Source organism: Stegastes partitus, unplaced genomic scaffold (assembly GCF_000690725.1).
Source record: "Stegastes partitus isolate 25-593 unplaced genomic scaffold, Stegastes_partitus-1.0.2 Scaffold183, whole genome shotgun sequence".
NCBI classification, from domain to species: Eukaryota; Metazoa; Chordata; class Actinopteri; family Pomacentridae; genus Stegastes; species Stegastes partitus.
The window spans coordinates 330,361-347,815 of record NW_007577914.1 but is presented as its reverse complement, the minus strand read 5'-3'; the positions used below and the strand labels follow the sequence as shown (position 1 = coordinate 347,815).

At 39.8% G+C, this 17,455-nt stretch overlaps 1 protein-coding gene across 1 annotated transcript in view; it reads right to left on the bottom strand.

Annotated features, from left to right (window-relative positions):
* The window catches only part of tmem163a (transmembrane protein 163a), a 99,362-nt gene that overhangs the window by 76,812 nt on the left and 5,095 nt on the right, over positions 1 to 17,455 (bottom strand). Inside the window, exon 2 of the mRNA XM_008280142.1 lies at positions 6,199 to 6,318. Coding sequence (XP_008278364.1) covers positions 6,199 to 6,318 — 120 coding nt within the window. The remainder of the gene's footprint in view (positions 1 to 6,198; positions 6,319 to 17,455) is intronic.

Genomic DNA, 17,455 nt, shown 5'->3' with positions numbered 1-17,455 from the left:
TGTGTTTGTTTTTGTTGTTGTTTTTGTTTGTTTTTGCATAGTGCTCATCCCTACTGTTTTCATATGTGACCTCCTTGTTTCCTTCTTGTGTAATTGCACAAGAATGCACAAGCAGACACACATTTCTGCCAATAGTTTCACATTAGTCCACACATCTATAAGTACAGGTATTGCAAGCATGGATATAAACAATACAGGTTTAAAAATGTTTGAAAAGTTTGCATTGCAGATATTTTATTGTGAAAGATTAGGATCAGATCTACGGTATTCTTTTTCAATGTAGAGTGTCATTGTTAACATCTTGATTTCGGAGGGTTGTTATGTATGAAACCTCATAAGTCTGGATCTTTGAATCTTGACTTATTGAGGCAATGCATTGCAGTTTCAAGACAGAAATGCTCCACCATAGCACTGACTGCTTATTCTGTTTATAATGTGTCTTCCACCATACCTGAAAACACTATATTTATGTGCTAACACGACTAAAACCTTACTCTTCCCTGGAGGGGATTTTAATGCTGAAATAGCATTGGACTCATGCAATGATATAACTGCTTCACCAAACAACTGCTATATAATTTATTGCAATCATCATTACACTAGTGAAGTGCTGATAACAACAATAACTTCCCAGGCCTGGGATAAATAAAGTATTTTCTATTCTATTCTATTCTATTCTATTCTATTCTATTCTATTCTATTCTATTCTATTCTATTCTATTCTATTCTAATCACAGTAGCTGCTCTAAAGTGTGGCTTCTTCACTTCTAACTTGTTCTGGTATGTGAGGAAACCTTGGATAATACAATACTGCAGTGTTTCCTCTACGTTCATTTAGGGGCTCCCCATTCCTAAATCCTCGCCGCCGCTCCTTCAAAATGTTTTTTTTTGTTGTTGTTTTATTGTCGCAAATACACCATGTCTCCACTTTCTTGGGCTGGGTGCTTGCGACTACTACGGTAAACTACATATAACTGTCTTGCTCAGTCTCTCTGTGGGTTAATACAACGCTAATTGCTCACGAGAGCGCGGCCTTGACACTGTTTATTCCGCTCATAGAAAAGACTGCATGAGAAAAAAATGACTCTGTTTCATCTTGGACAAATCTGACATTAGAACGCTCTAGTTTACTCTTTTTAAAGTCATCTTTGGTTGCACACCAGTCTGAGCAACGCGGCCACCAACAGCAGCTACCGCAGCCTGCTATGTGGGGCGTTTAGGGAACATCGGTAAATTGCAGAGTTTATCGATAAGAAAATGTTCAGCCAGTCATATGTTTTGCCCGTGACAAGGTGGGAAATGCGAACAAATGAGAAAGTTGGTTGCACAGGTTTTTTTTTAAAAAAAAAGAGAGAGAGAGAGTTAGTCTGGAGTCCTGTGTGGACTTCCGTGTGGCACAAGCGTTGTTCGGTAAACGGCTATGTATGCAGTGACGTATGGCGTAGCTCTGACTTGGCTCCTGGCCAATGGAAAAGCAACCAGTTCTTTGGAGGTGCCTGATTTGAACCAAGCAAGCACTGGCCCTAGTACAAGCACTTGGCTCTTCTTGATGGAAAAGGGGTAGAGTCAGAGGAGGATCGTTTTGGAGAATAGGGCAGCAACTTACCAGAGAAAAGGTAGACATATTAGCTAAAGGTAACTCAGAATAGATTTTCCAAGTTAAATTAAGATGACACTAGCCAGGTATCATTTGCCTTTTACCGACTCATAAATGATGATGGTCAGGTAAATAATAGTCTAATAATATATCATCAGACACAAACTCGAAACAGTTTTGAATAATTAGGGTGTAGGAAAATGAGAGAAACAATGTCATTATTGTTTCTATTTGGAGGTGAAGACTGACTAGAGAAACAGGCTTCAGGGGATCAGCTTGCATCATGTGAAATTTTTCTTTGTTTTTTTTTTAATTTTTACATTCAGCCTTTAAAAAGCCATTTTTAACTGGCCATTCAATAAATAGGTTGTAAACGTAAAATCTGCAGTCAAATGTCATTTGTTTATGCCGCCACGGCTCCCTGGAGAGCCTGCCCCCGCTGCTGAAAAAAGTCCTAAAGGAAACACTGTTCTAGCACGTATGCAATAGTAAGTTCTAAAATGTAATGTTGCAGTGCTTCTAGTACTACCTTTTAACTATCGTCAGGCACTTATATATCTGGAAAAAACAACAGGAGCAAATGTGAAGTAGTGTGATAGTATCTGCTGCAGTATTACTTTGGATTTACCTTTAATATAACCAAAGAAGAGAGTCAAAAAGTTTTCAAAAGTTTTCTTTAATCTTAACTATTTTATGTCGTCAATTTGGAAATGCACTTTTGAGATCCTTGTCTGTGTGTGTTGCCTTGCTGACCAATGCATTGAGGAACTGTGAAGTCATCCTGTGGTTTCCTGTAACTGTCAGTCACGAGCTTCATGTAATTATTCCTTCACACTCCGCTGGACAGCTCAAAGCAATCTGTGCTGCACAATACTGTACTCGCTCCTACCTCTTGAAGTGTGGTCTCTGCTCGTGCTCTAAGCCTGATATGTCTGATAAGGCCACAAAGACTTGTACCACTTTCACAAGTGAATAGCCAGCCACCAAAGACAGCTTTTCATGAAAGGTTGTGAGCTAACACAGCACAGCTATTCAAGACAGAGACACTCAAGAGTCACTACAATTGAAAGTAGACCAGAAGAGGATTGGTTTGAACCCTCATCCCTTCCAAATGTTAAAATGCTGCTAAAGGTCACAGAAGGGCAGAGGATCTTTGTAGATTTCCTTAGAGGGAAGGGGGAAAAGGAGACAGAGAAGAAGAAAAGGGGAAAAAGAAGAAAAGCTGAAAAGGTCGGCAGAAACGGGATAAAAGATTTATGAGTAGACAAAGAAGACTTTGACTTTTAGCCTTTTTTTTATTAAAACATGTCAACTCAAAAAAAAAAAGCTACGCAGCATACACAAAATGTCTTCTGACTTTGCCAACATGGCATTTATTGGAACAGAATAAAAATATAGGGAGCGAAGTGGGAACAATATGGTGAGAAAACACGTAAACAAGAGGTAAACAAAGTAGACAACATGGAAAATAAGATGACAAGATGTAAAAGATAAAAGATGGAGGACGGTGAGACTCAAAGAGAGAGAGCGAGAGAAACTGGGGCATGAGCAGAGGAAACGGCACACCGGTGTTCTTTAAAGTTGAGCCATCACAACCACTAAATCCCTGATGCTGCCTGCCAGGACTCATCCTGCCCTGTCCTGCCTCATTCCCTGGTGCCATCTTACCTTTCAGCTTCACTCCTCCATATCCATCCCTCTCTCAATCTCTCTGGTCCCGCTACTCTCTTCTAGGATACTTTTTAGACCCCTCTGATTTTCTTTCCTCCACTCTACAATGTGTGGCATCGAAGGAAGGATGCCTTCATATTTTAATACCCTAACCCAGTGCCTCTGACTCATCCTCTCGAGACTACAGTTATGACTGGTGGATTTTTGCTTGTCTACACTTTCCTGGCCCTTATCCCTCCATTCTCTTGCTCTAGTCTTTTAGTCTCCCAGTAGCCAGGTTCTGTCTGTCTGCCTCGGTTTCTGTGGTTCATATTTTTGTGGGTCATTGTGTTCTTCTGTTTAAGTCTCTGTCGAGCAATGTTCACGCATGCACAGGAAAACATTCTGCATTTCTTTACTCAGCGTGGCCTCTTTTCATTGTTCCTTGCACCAGTTTGAACAAGAAAATACAAAGCGACAATAAGAATGCCATTCGCAGACTGAAAGTCAGTTTCACTTCAGTGTGAAATACATGAAGAACTTGTGAGGACACAATGTTTCCATCCCTTATCATTTCTCATCTTGCTCTAAGTACTTTTCAACAGACATTTGACTTTGAATGCTTATTCCTCTGTGGCTGACAGAATTCACCATACTGTGTAAGTGTGAGTGTAACATCTGGACTGTTTTAACTAATTGAAAACCTGTTTCTTTATTTGTGTGTTGGTTTAAAATAGGAAAATATATTGCGAATCCCCTTTGCATAAGTATGCAGCTTTGGGGGAGTTTTTCCTAATGATAACTGCCTGATTATATGCTAGCACATTACGGATTAAACAAAGGTTTTGAATAGATTAGGACACATCGTGACTTGAAACTGATGCTTAGCCAGGATGACAAAGCAACATCCCCTTTTGCACTCCAAAAGCACTGCACTGCATGTGCCAGGCATCCTGTAAATCATAAGATGACAAAATGTGTGGTGAAATTGTTGCTACATCTTTTCATGATATGTTCCACAGTATATGTTGTCATGAAAACCACAAAAAGGAAGACCAAATAATTGCATTCAAAATCTGAGGAAAGAAAATTCAGGTAAAGTACAATGAATGCCTATTTACTAAACTGTTGAAAATGGCCCATGTGGTGCTATTATTCTTTGACTTATTTTACTTTGGCTAGTTTTACGCACCAAATACTCAGTGTAGATTCTAACTCATCAAGGTCAAGGTAATTGTAAGTACCTGCGTAGAAGGCAAATGGACCCTCCTTTTTCATTCTTGAAGACGTTTCTCCACTCATCCAACATGCTTCTTTAGTTTGAGCTGACTGGTAGCGAGTCCCAGATATTTATTTTCAAATCACATGGTTCATGTCTCGTTCATAAGCCAAGATTCACATGCCTCGAGGTGTTAATGGGGGTATCTGAGAAGGGATGTCTGGACTGCATAAGTACCTGATAAGTGGTGCTGTAGACCCCCTCCTATGTTTGGAGATGCCTGTTTCAGTTTAACCCGGTTGGCTTGCCTAATGCCTCACTCAAACATTCTATCTTTTCTGTGCAAAATGTGAACATTTCTGTCCTCAAAGGAGTGTTGCTTCTCCTTTAGATGCAGGTAAATGTGGGTAAAAGTAAACACTGGTAAAAGTTGGCTCCAAGAAAACTACTTGGTAAGGTTTACAATAATGTCACACTTTGGGTTGAATTCTGACCCTTTTGTAACATGCTTGAAGCTTCTCTATTTTCTTGGTTACCGGGGTGACAAACTCCATCAATAAATGATTGATAATTTTTCTCTCAAACTAAGAATGTAATTTAGTTTTAGCTTTTTTTTTTAAAAGACAGGGCTCAAATTCTTAAATCTTCATGTGTGTCCCATATTGTATATTTACCTTCAGGGAATCAGTCCCATTGCAACATCAAATGAACCCAGCCTTGAAAGCATAAAATTGTTTAGGATTTAAGTATGGATTCATAACGAATTCCAAAATGGTAAAAAATTGTTTTTAAACCTGGAAGTTTAATCATCAGACAGTTACGGAGTTTGGTCAGTTAGCGCAGTATAAAAGCAGCACATTGTGGAGTTTAATGTGAAGAAACCATGACTTGCTGCATATAAGTGATTGGAGCTGTCACCTGAAAGTAAAAACAGAATTTTTCCAGAATTTCAGTTTTCTGTGGACAAACGCTGTGTTTTTCAGTGCTCATTTACTGTTTCACTGTACTGTACTAAATTGTGTTATATATTGCTAAAAAAGTAACACTCCTCCAACATACACAGCTGACGCAATACAGCCTGTCAATAGTGCGTCTGTGTTTTACAATATGTGCGGCTGCAAAACAAATTTTCTGAATAAAAACAATGAAGCTGCAGCATCACTCCACCAGGGAACAATAACACGCTTCAGCTTCTGAAGGTAATTGCCGCTATTCATTCATTCGCTTGACCTTCAACATGTCGAAATGGGTAAAAGGCACATGCTCTTTGCCGTCATACGCTCAAAAAATGTGTGTAATTTCTTGATAACAATTTTAAATTAGTCACACATTGCATGTCCAGGGCTTCAATTTTCTTCACTTTCATAACTGAAGAAGCATTCAAATATACCTCACACGCAATGCGTCTAAACACATCCCAGAAATCCAATAAAAGAACATGGCAATAATGTGTATCAGTCTAACAAATATCTGTGTTTTTATCCAGTTGCATTTGAATTTATGTATTAGTTTGGATTAATACGTAAAATCAAAAGCAGCACCTTTGACCTCAAATAATACAAAGAATGCAAATACAAAATATAAAAAAGCAACTCTCAAACTCTCCTCTGAATCAACAGGGAAGTGAAAAACTACGCAGTCGACTTAAAAACACAACAATCTAGCAAAGTTTCTTTATGGCATTGTATTCATTTATCTTGGGTGCTTTTAAATGTGTGTTTTAAATGCTTACTGAAAGCGGCCACAGCCAGTATAAGCGTGACAACGATGGAGGACCAGGAGACCCAGAGTGCCTTCTTCCTGTAGTTCTGAGCCTCGTGGGGCTTCAGGCGCATGCTGCTCTCCAGGAGACCTGCAGTGAGACACATCAAATCTGTGACTAAAACAATTCCGTCTTTCTTCTTGTCTGTGTTTCGTAAAATTCATGTGGTGTAATGTTTTGTTGTGTGATCACACCAGACTGCCAGAGTGGACAAAAGAGCTATTAATACACTTAAAAGGAATTTGACGCTCCTCAGCCTTGAATAATCAGTTTGGTTCACTGAAAAAGTTTTAAGGTGAAAGGCACGAGCTTGTGTATTCATCTTTGAGTCCCACAAATCACTGCTTAAGGAAGCACTGAGTTTAAAATTAGGTTGTTTCAATTAAGCATGTTGTATGAAGAATTATATTCTGAATTAATTATCTATTTCACATAACTGGAGGTGCTTTGTCCTTTCAAGCCAATGTGGCTCATGATTACTGTGATATAATATCATTTAAAATAATGTACAACACATAAATCGACCACAAAAAAGAAAAAGAAAAACCCATTCCATTAAGGATCCAACACTACCCTGGAATTGTCTCTTTTTGCATGAAGGTTGTTGTTGTTACATATATTCTCAGATGGGGGATTTCCGGTGGGAAAACATCTGGAACCAGTGATGTTCCCTATATTTTCCAGTCTATATAATTCTGTACAGCAATTTTCTCAAATTTCTTCAATCAAAAGGAAGGTCAAGCTTGATATAAACAACTATGAACAACTAGCACACAAACACTTTTTTTTATTGTACCAGTTATGATGACTTCACTTTTAGTAGCCCAGTAGACTTATTAATATGAATCATTACTGTTCTAAATACTACATAACATCTGCCACCCTGCATGCATTCTCTCTGTTAGATAATCCTTATCACCTTCCGAGAGAACACCAAGAGCATCACAGTGGTTTTATACAGAGGGACACAAAACTTGTGTTGTACTTGGAAACCCTTGTTATACAGAATAGTATAGGTCATGGGTGAAGCATAGCACTGGGAGACCTTCTCAAGTTTAATTTTCTTTACTGGCCTTACAGACTTCAACGGAACTCCAACAGCAGCCACAGTACACCATTATACATCAGAAATAGTCATTTCAAAGTAATGTATCAACAACACAACATAGTAGTCCCTCAAAGCAATACAGAATAATTGCACAATAATCTAAATTAATTTTCTTTTAAGATAAAAAGCAATTGTAAATAAAATTGCAACCTCCACGGCTAAAAAAATTTAAGCCACTGCAGAAGTCACAAAAGCTGCAGTTCCTTGAACGGCCACTTGAGGCTGCCTCTAAAAGGAAGTCAGTCCCCAAAGACCCCCTTGGTAAAATGCCCAACAATAGAGTAGAAATAAACATGTTTGCAGCCTGGTACGAAAAACACTTTTGGTCACGATTGCTAATTTCCCAGTTCATGAAACCCATACAAGGGATCAGTTTTCATACAACTGTATTAAGACTTACTTAAGACACACAGTGTGTCCCAGTAGTGCTGCCATAGCAAGCACGCTGCAGTCACTCACTGGCATGAATGAAGCAATGGATGTGTCATTTTTGTTTCTTGTCTATGGGGGCATTATTGTAGCAAAATTATTTGTCCATGCATGTGGAGAGTTGTCTGTCTGTATCTCAATCCATTCATTCAAAGTGAGATTTGTCAGTGTGTAAAAGAAGTTGTCAATGCGAACTGGAATCTGCAAAAGTCATCTCACAATTTGTCTGTCTGTAATCAGGTTTTCAAACGTGTAAAAAATCTGCTCATCTGTATTAACTTTCGGACATGTAATAAGAGTTGTCAATGCATACAGAGAGTTGTCAATGCACACAGAGGTATTCGTAGTTGAAAAGTCTACGTATTCGAGTCGAGTGACTTCCCCACTGGCTGTCTTTTTTGCACATGACTTTTGCTACACTTCTACCGTGACAGATCTGAAACTGAAAAGTATCTGAAAATCAGGGATTCGGTGTCCTGAGCTCAGGCTCACAGGATTACCACCTCTTGGGATGTTCTGTTCTCCCCCCATGGTGAGGACATTGAGGGGCTGACCCACTGCCTGACTGACTACCTGAACTTCTGTGTGGATGTCGTCTCTCCTGCTAAGACTGTTCGTTGTTACCCGAACAACAAACCCTGGGTGACGTAGGAGGTCAAAGCTGCACTCAACAGGAAGAAGGTGGCCTTCAAGAACAAAGACAGGGAGGCAATCAGATCAGCACAGAGGGAGGTGAAGCTGTGCCTGAAGGAGGCCAAAGACACCTACAGGAGGAAGGTGGAGCAGCAGCTGAGGGACAACAACATGAGGGAGGTCTGGCAGGGTGTGAATACCATCACAGGCTTCAAAACAAAAGCCAGAACAGCAGGGGGACGGTGGAAGAGGCAAACAATCTGAATGTCTTCATTAATCGGTTTGACCAGCCCATGACCCCCCCAGCCCCCACCCCCACCCTCACCCTCACTGCGGTTCCCCCTGTCCTCAGTGTGCCTCACTCTCAACATCAGCCCTACTGGGCAAACGTTGGGGTGGAGGATGCTGTGCTGTACCTCCTCCATCGAGTCCACTCACACCTGGACAAGGGAAGTGGCACTGTGAGGATTCTTTTTATGGACTTCTCAAGTGCCTTTAATACCATCCAGTCCCTGCTACTGCGGGGAAAGTTAGAAAGGATGGGAGTGGACTCGTGCCTGGTGGACTGGATCTCCGACTACCTCACTGACAGACCAAAGTATGTCAGACTGAAAGTACAGCAGTACTTCAGCAGCACAGGGGCCCCTCAGGGGACAGTGCTCCTTCTCTTCATAAAGCACTTGTCTCATGACTGTTAAGTATTTACACTCCACTGCAAGCTTGGCAATACATTTATTTCATCCATTTATACTTCTTTCCAGTTCAAAATAGTTACATAATGTAGTTTTTTAATGTGCAATAAAGGTATTAATGAAGCTCTTGTCCTGGATGTGTTGATGTCTCAATGCTGCATATCTGCTAGAAAAGACTGCAACATGTTCTCCGTGTTGTAATTATGTAACAACAGCAGAGATGAAGTTAAAGGCAATAAATGGATCCTGTGAATACTAAGAAAAGAGAATAAAAACTGCTGAAACAGCTGCTCTGTCCTTCTGTAAGTGAAAGCTAATCTGGATCACTAAGGATGATGTCCATTCAGTCTCCTTTACAACCAGATGAACGGCTCCAGATGAGGTTTTCCTTCTGCTGACTTCACTCAGAAGATCTTCAGTGGACATGAGATATACCTGAGGTGAAGAGAGACATCACAGTATTAGCATCAACAGCAGAGGTTCACTTGAATTAACCCTTCCTATTTCATGTATTGTTTTCCAAGCACCTAAAGAAAGAAAGGCCTGCAGTTGCTTCATACTTAGGGGAGAAGATTTTTTTTTTCAGCCTCTCTGTGCTACATTTTAAATGTTTTATTTAACTGTAGTGTCAGCCACTAATTTGGCATTATTCTGGGTGTTTGTTCTTCCAATCGACACTGCAGTAAGAAGAAGTAAAACATGTGCATCAGTCATTAAACAACCGACTCTACAACAGCACATTAAAGACCAGAGTGTAGATGAACAGTTTTATCCAGTTTAACTTTAGACAGCAGATATTCAGGACTACTGATAGAACCTGAACGTACTGTTTTAATCACATTTAAGTTTCCTAAACATTGCGCTAACGTGAACCAGAGTCTCTGGACAGTTTTATTCACTCAATGTACCACATTACAGTAACATAACACACTTCAGCCTGACTACATGAAACACAACACAGACATCGTTAGTTTCATGCTGCTACGTTTCACTTTAACCAGGCTACGACTCTCAGCTAGCTCAGTTAGCATTGTTACATTAAATCTAAATGTAGTGGACGCTAACTCTTTTCTCTGGCCAATATACAGAAAAAAACTGCACCAACTTCTGGAGTTTACTGCACACATTATATCTGAGGCTAAGTGCATTAAAACTGGAAATAAAAAAAATGTAAAAAAAAAACATTTACTTACCGAACGCATCCTTTCAGTGTCTGTGGTTCAAACAGCCAAAGGTCCGAATTATGGTGAACTGAAAACTGGTTAAAACCAGCCAGCGGACAGTAAAACTTTGTGGAAAATGTGCTGCTACTCCACAGGTAAATAACGACAAACTAACACTTAATTATATCAGAAGTAAATCCAAACGAGGAGGAGACCTGAGTTTACGGTGAATGAGACTCCAGTCTGCCTCCCCACGACCTGTCAATCATTCCAGAGGAGACTGTCAATCAAATAGCCACGCCCCCAATATGACCGAAACTTTGACAATTTATATAAATTTCAATACTTAATTATTTATAGATTGGCCACCTGATCTCTGGGTTTGACCATGAAACCTAACGGGAAAAAAAAATCCTGAGCTGTAGGAAAGCTGTATTTCGTGATCTGTGATCTCCCCGTGTACTATTGGGGTCTATGGGAGCCAGAAGTTTTCGGAGCCAGCAACTAGCGGACGTAGTAGTCCTGCAGGTTTTTGACACTTCCAGGTTGGCTTCATTTTTCAGGGCCGGTTGCTACGTCCATCTGTCTTACACAGTCTATGCTTTGTACGCATTGACAACTCTTATTACATGTCCAAATTTTATTGCAGATGAGCAGATTTTTTACACGTTTGAAAACCTGATTACAGACAGACAAATTGTGAGATGACTTTTGCAGACTCCGGTTCGCATTGACAACTTTTTTTACGCATTGACAAATCTCACTTTGGCCAAATGGATTGAGATACAGACAGACAACTCTCCATATGCATGGACAAATAGTTTTGCTACAATAATACCCCCATAATTGTCAGGCTTGTTCAAGTGTTTGCATGTAAGTGTATGACATTTTGATTTATTAACAGTTAGGAATATGATTCTTAGCTGTGTTATTATGTCATGCTATTTCTGTGAATCTGCGTATGCTAATCGTTAGCATGTCTATGTGTTTTTCTATATAAGTTTGCATCGAGCTAGCGCATTTGGGTTTATATATTTTATTTCATATAAAGTCACGTAGATTTTATGTTAGTCATTGTTTTTACATCTTGACTGATGTATTATTTCTGTGTGTTTAGTTTTACAGTGCTTCAAGTAAAAGGACTGAAACCAATTCAACTTGGATTGTTTCGTTGAGTACCTGCTAGCTGTCTGCTGAACCAGCGAGCCATTATCTTGCTCGCGAGAGCAGAATAATTACTTTTGGAAAACCAGTTAAGACTGTGTTAATCAACCTAATACCCATACACAGATATGTAGAATAGCTATCAGTCTAACAATTCATATACATTTCCTAATGCTAGGGTGTAGGTTTCCTTCAGACTCAGGTGTCTTTATACTACTTCAGATATATTCACTGCATCTTCATTTCATTAATTGTGTGACTTCTTGCACCACATGGCTGCACTTGTGTTGAATTAGGTGAATAACTTTAAAGGGGGAGAAAACTGCTATCACTTATTTAAATTTTAGATTTTTAATTAATTGACATTACTTTGCATAAACTTGAGTCCACTTTATCATGAAAGAGTCCTTTTTGTAAATTATTGTCAAGAAAGCTTGATGAAACTGACCATGTTTCAGGGTTGGAAAGAAATAAAAGGAGGGAAAAAAAAAACTTTCGAGGTGACCAAACCTGCGCCCTTGGGTTACAAACCAACTGTTGTGGAAGAAGTTTTTGCCTGAAGTCACAGACTAAACAGCCATGAATTTGAACTGCCTAAAGCGCTTTCATTGTCATGAAATGTGAGGATTGACTGCAGATTCATCCATTATTTATGAGTCTGAACTTTTACATCCAAAAGAGATTTTAATGCTGTTGGTTGTCATTCTATGCAGAAATTTGTCCCAGTGACTGTCATAGTTGCTACAAAAACAAGTAGATAATGGGAGCTAATGAAGGCAAAAACAACGCTCTGTTTTTTAACCTCTGAACCGACTGTATCAAATAATTAGAATACAATTCAGTGCTCATTATTTGGAAGTTACTTTAATTTCTGTATTTAGAGGTAGTTTCTGCATGAATTAAAAACAAACTGAATAAGTCTTCATATAGATTTGTATAAGTAAGATATCTTATGTTTAAATTTGAATCCTTTATAATATAACTTTTATCTGAAGGTGTTTGTGACTAAATGTGTATATTATGCAGAGCACAGTTAAATATGTAAAAATGTATTTAAATGCTTATAGTTTTGTTTCTGTTTTATACACTACAAGAGTTTTACTGTGTGAGAGTTGTAAAGTGTTTCGGGGCTTATGTTTGTATACACAACTACTACTATATTTTTTCTCATTGAGAAAAAGGAACAAATGATTGAGTTTTTAAAAAAAAAAAAATTAAAAAAAAGGGACTTTGCATTGGGACACTGTGAGGGGCTCAAGTCAAAAATTATTTAAAATATTTACAAAAATCTGAAAATCCCTCTGTGATATAAACCACCCCTTAAAATAAATTCAACTACTTGTGAGGGTAATGGACATGTTTTACTGTGTGTTTTGGATCCTGCTGTTTTTCTGTGTGTTCCGTTGGCTGTGCGTCTCATTTTTCAGGTTGGGCGAGGCTGGACGGAGGAGGACGCTCCCTCGTTGGCACATTGCCTCAATCAGCGGACAGGTTAAAGCCACTGCTCACCTGGACTCCTGTGCCAGATGATTGTGAACACCACGAGTGGTACATTCAGGCCATTAGGAGCAATTTTTAGACTGGCGACCTGTTCAGGGTGTCCCCTGCCTTCGCCCTAAGTCGGCTGGGATAGGCTCCAGCCCCCTTGGGACCCTAGTGAGGATTAAGCGGTGTATAGATAATGAATGGATGGAGTAATTGTGACTTTTCCTCTTTGTTCTCCAGCGTCCTCTCCGCCAGCCCCAGCGTCCAGCCGTCCGCCCTTCACGCCAGCCTTTACCCTCACGGCAACACGAGTCAAGTTCTCACCCTTCACGAGCACCAGCACGGAAGGTTCCACACGAGCACCGGCACGTAAACTCCCCCTCCTGCACTGCCACTGCAACCTGCACACCTGCCCCAGATTCCCCACCTGCCTCTTAGTGCCCCACACCTCCTGGATTCCCCTTAAATAAACCTGTTCCTCCCTTTATTCCCCGTCTCCTCTTTTTTTGGGTTCCGCACACACACAACTTAACTTCTAATAACTTGTTTAACTGTAAACTACATTTTATAATTCATCCTACATCCACCCAACCGGTCGAGGCAGATGGCCGTCCCTCCCTGAGCCTGGTTCTGTCGGAGGTTTTTTTTCCCCTGCGGGGGTTTTCGGTTCCTTCCCACTGTTGCAGACTGCTTGCAGACTGCTGAAGCTTATAGGGAATCCAAATGGTTTGGATTGTTGGGTGTTTCTGTCTCTGCCTTTGTTAAGCGCTATGAGATGACTTGTTGTTGTAAATATGCGCTGTACAAATAAAATTGAATTGAATTGAATTGAACACACCAGGTGGCCACAGCCATCACACTGCTGGGAATTTTGCAGAAACCTTCATTCGCAGTCTCCTCTCAAAACATTTAAAGATCCATTTTTAATTTGTTAAGAAGACATATTGATTGCAGGAAACCTGGATCCTGAAATTGTACATCTACCCAAACTCAAATTAGCCAATCTTTCTTGAACCAAAAATCTACAAAATTGATGCCTGGTCTATTCAAGCCTGAGATATGATAACAGTTTCAAATCATACACTTAAGAAGATTTGAACCTACAAAACAGCCTTAAAGACAATCACATATCTTACAGTCTCTGTTTCAACACATCTATGTGCCAAACGTGCGTATGCATGTGCTTCACAAAGACTCAACAACTGCTGATAGAGAGCTAATAAAGTCAAATGATGGTTTAATAGAATAAAAAGCCTTTTATACTGCCACTAACAGAGCAGATGACTGAACATATTCTCGGTGGTGCCAAAGAGATAAGATGAGACAGAATTTGATATTTGACAAATCAGACCGTTTCAGATTTGCATAAATATGGGATACAAAAATGAAACATAGTTAAGAGAATGCGAGAAATTCAAGCAGCAATGGCTGAGACATTCTGACATGTAGTCCTTAACATAACTAGGTTCCTAAATCATTCATTGCACTTACTGCAACCAGCAGCATCTTTTTGTTCCCCAGCCTGCCTGTCATCTTCTGAAATCCACACACCCATTTTTAACTTTTTGTTAAAACTGAAAGAAAACTGAGTAAGATTTTAAAGTCTTCAGATTGAAGGTGAGATGGACTTGGAGACTTTAAAATGTAACAATTTAGTTTTGTCACACTTTACAAAATTCCTACAAAATATAGTGCATTATACAAATGCCCTGAGTCGTATTTCCATGTCTAGAGAACTGCTGCAAAATTCCTCTCAGTTTTTGTTTTTGGAGTATCTTTATTTTTATACACAAGCATGTTGCTGCGGCAGCCCTCGTCACAAGCACATTGCAGTGCTATTTGCATATATTCATTTTTTACCTCTATACTCCAGTAATCAAATTATACTAAGGCTGTCAAATTTATTTGACCTCTTCTTCTTTCCTTTGAAGTCCCCTTTTTATGCTGTGAGTGACCAGCTCACCCTGCATGCAGTGCTTATTGCTGCTAACTCCCACTGCTAGCCTGGTGTGGGTGGAGACACTGCAGACAGAGCATCCAGAGGGAGTTTGGGCAGCTACTTGGAAATGATCCCTCGCCAGCTTCCTACTAGTAAACACTGCTAACTGTTCCAAATAATGCACAGCTTGAACTGACTTTGGCTTAGCTTTAAAACTGGTTCAAACTGAAACAAAGTAGTTCCATAAGAAACATACGAAAATGCAAAAACATACATTTTCGAAAAAGTTGCAGAGATCAAGGGTGTCTGTATGTAATTTTGTTTAAAATTTGCCAAGTAATACAAAATGCTTGTAGCTTTACTGAGAAAACTCCGATGAGGACTTGAACTAGTGGTAGGTAGTGTTGCACCAATAAAATCAAACTTTCACTTTGACTCATATTAGTTTTCATTAAAACATGCAAATGTGTAGACGTGAAGAAGAAAACACCAAAACAAACCTTTTGCTTACAAACCCATTTGCGCCATGTCTTTCACCATTTAGCTGATGTGAAATCACTTCTTCGAGCTGTAAATGATTACTTTGACGATACAAAATAAAAGAAAATCAGGAAAATCATATGACTTGGGCATAAAGGGAGCTAAAAATCATCTTGAAGGCCTCAGTCAGGGCAAATTAAGTCCGCTGTCACACTACATGTGTGCGTGTGGTTGTTGTGAGTGTGTACTTGTGCTCATTTTGTGGGAACACAAATCAGTTTACACAGTCACATTTTGAGCCTACATTCCTTTTGGGGACAAATTGCAGAATGTAGTCTCGGTTTGAGGTTGGGTTCAGGCCATGTTTTGGTTTAGGTTTATACAGTAAATGTATGTAAGTCAATATAATGTCCTCTGGATTGTTGGAAAGACTATGTTAAGTGTGTGTGTACTTGTCCAGCTGTTTTTGTGAGAACCAGTTTGCGTTTCTGACCATTGAAATGAGGACATTTTGCCCATATCTGAGTTTTTCAGGGTTTCAGGGTTTTTAATAATAGCATTAGGTGTATGCTTTGGCTAAGGTAAGAGGGGGAAAAAATGTGTGTATGTAAAAATGTGCAGTAGTTCAAGCAACAATAATATTCTTATGTGATTTATTAGGGTCCGAGGACCCCTACTTGCTGCAGCAAGTAGGGGTCCTTGCCCCCTTTCTTTCTTCTTCTTATTTTCCTGACCAACGCGTTACTCTTAATTTGACCCCCTAAACACGCTCCAAAACTCACCAAAATTGGCACACACCTCCGAATCAGTGAAAAATTTGATAAAATGAAAAAAAAAGCACAAAAATGCTCTCTAGCGCCACCTAGTTACAGAAAAACACACTAAAACGGCCCTAGCGCCCAGTAGGAATGTCGTACAGAGATCAAACCAATACCAAAACGTTCGTCTCAATGAGACCCACAAATCTCGTACCACACCCCTGACCTATCTCCAACAGGAAGTCCACAATTTGCCTTTCAAAGTAAAAAAATGAGCGAAAACTTCTTTTGGGAAAAAATTATCTTGTCTGACACCGTAAATCGTATCAACTTGAAAATCGCACAGGAGACAGAGAAGGCCTTGATGTACAAAAGTTCTCAAGGGATTTGGCGTTTCTCAACCGGTTTTCGAATGGCGAGTTGATGAGCTGTCGCAGCCTCTGCTCATACTTTGTATGGCTGTCTATGGGACATGTGCAGACATGCTGTGTTATTTGGTCATCTACATAAAAAACTGAAGGCCCTACAGCTTTAAAACTGACACTGAGGGCTTCCTATCAAGATTTCCCACAAAAATATGTTGTTTTTATACACATTTGGTGAAAATTGTGGCTGTATGGGAGAGAGAAAGTGAGTAAAACTTCCACTCTCTCAGTCAGGGGCATGAAGAACGATGACATCATCACAGCTCAGTGCAGCAGGTCATGTGACTCACTGACAGGCTGAGCAGAGACAGAAACATGGCTCCTTCACCTAAACCCTAGAAGACTAATGCCGGGTGATTTTCACCCGCACGATTTTTGTCATGTGATTTTCATTGTGTTGCTGCTGTCTGAGTTGAATGGGTCCTTGTTTAGCTTCAGGTTGCTCATTGATGTCATTAATGGTATGCTTGTTTCCCACCTCCCATCTATGGTTTATTCAAGAGGCATGCGTTCGGGTGATTTTCACCCGGCGTTAGTGATAGAGGGCAACATATTTTATGGGTGGAATTTACCCAATGCTAGTGTTTATGTGTTGAAATCAGGCGCTCTTTGCACTTTTCAAGGAAAACAACATTCAGGCCGGCCACATCCTCTGCCCCATTTCATCCACAGCTGTCATCCTGTCACAGGCCTAGTTTCTCTGCAATGCTAACAAGTGATTAACATGTAGCTAATGTTAATTTACATCTGCAATCATTAGCTACGAAGATTTTTTTTTTCTACTAAAGCTAAGCTTTTAGCTAGCTAGCTACAAGTGAAGTTGTAGCACTCAGAGAGAGGGAAAAAAAAGAAATGTCTAGAAAATCAGTGAAATTCCTGACTGAGCACACTAACATTAAAATTAGTAACACCATCACTAACGCCGGGTATATTTTACCCGATATAATATTC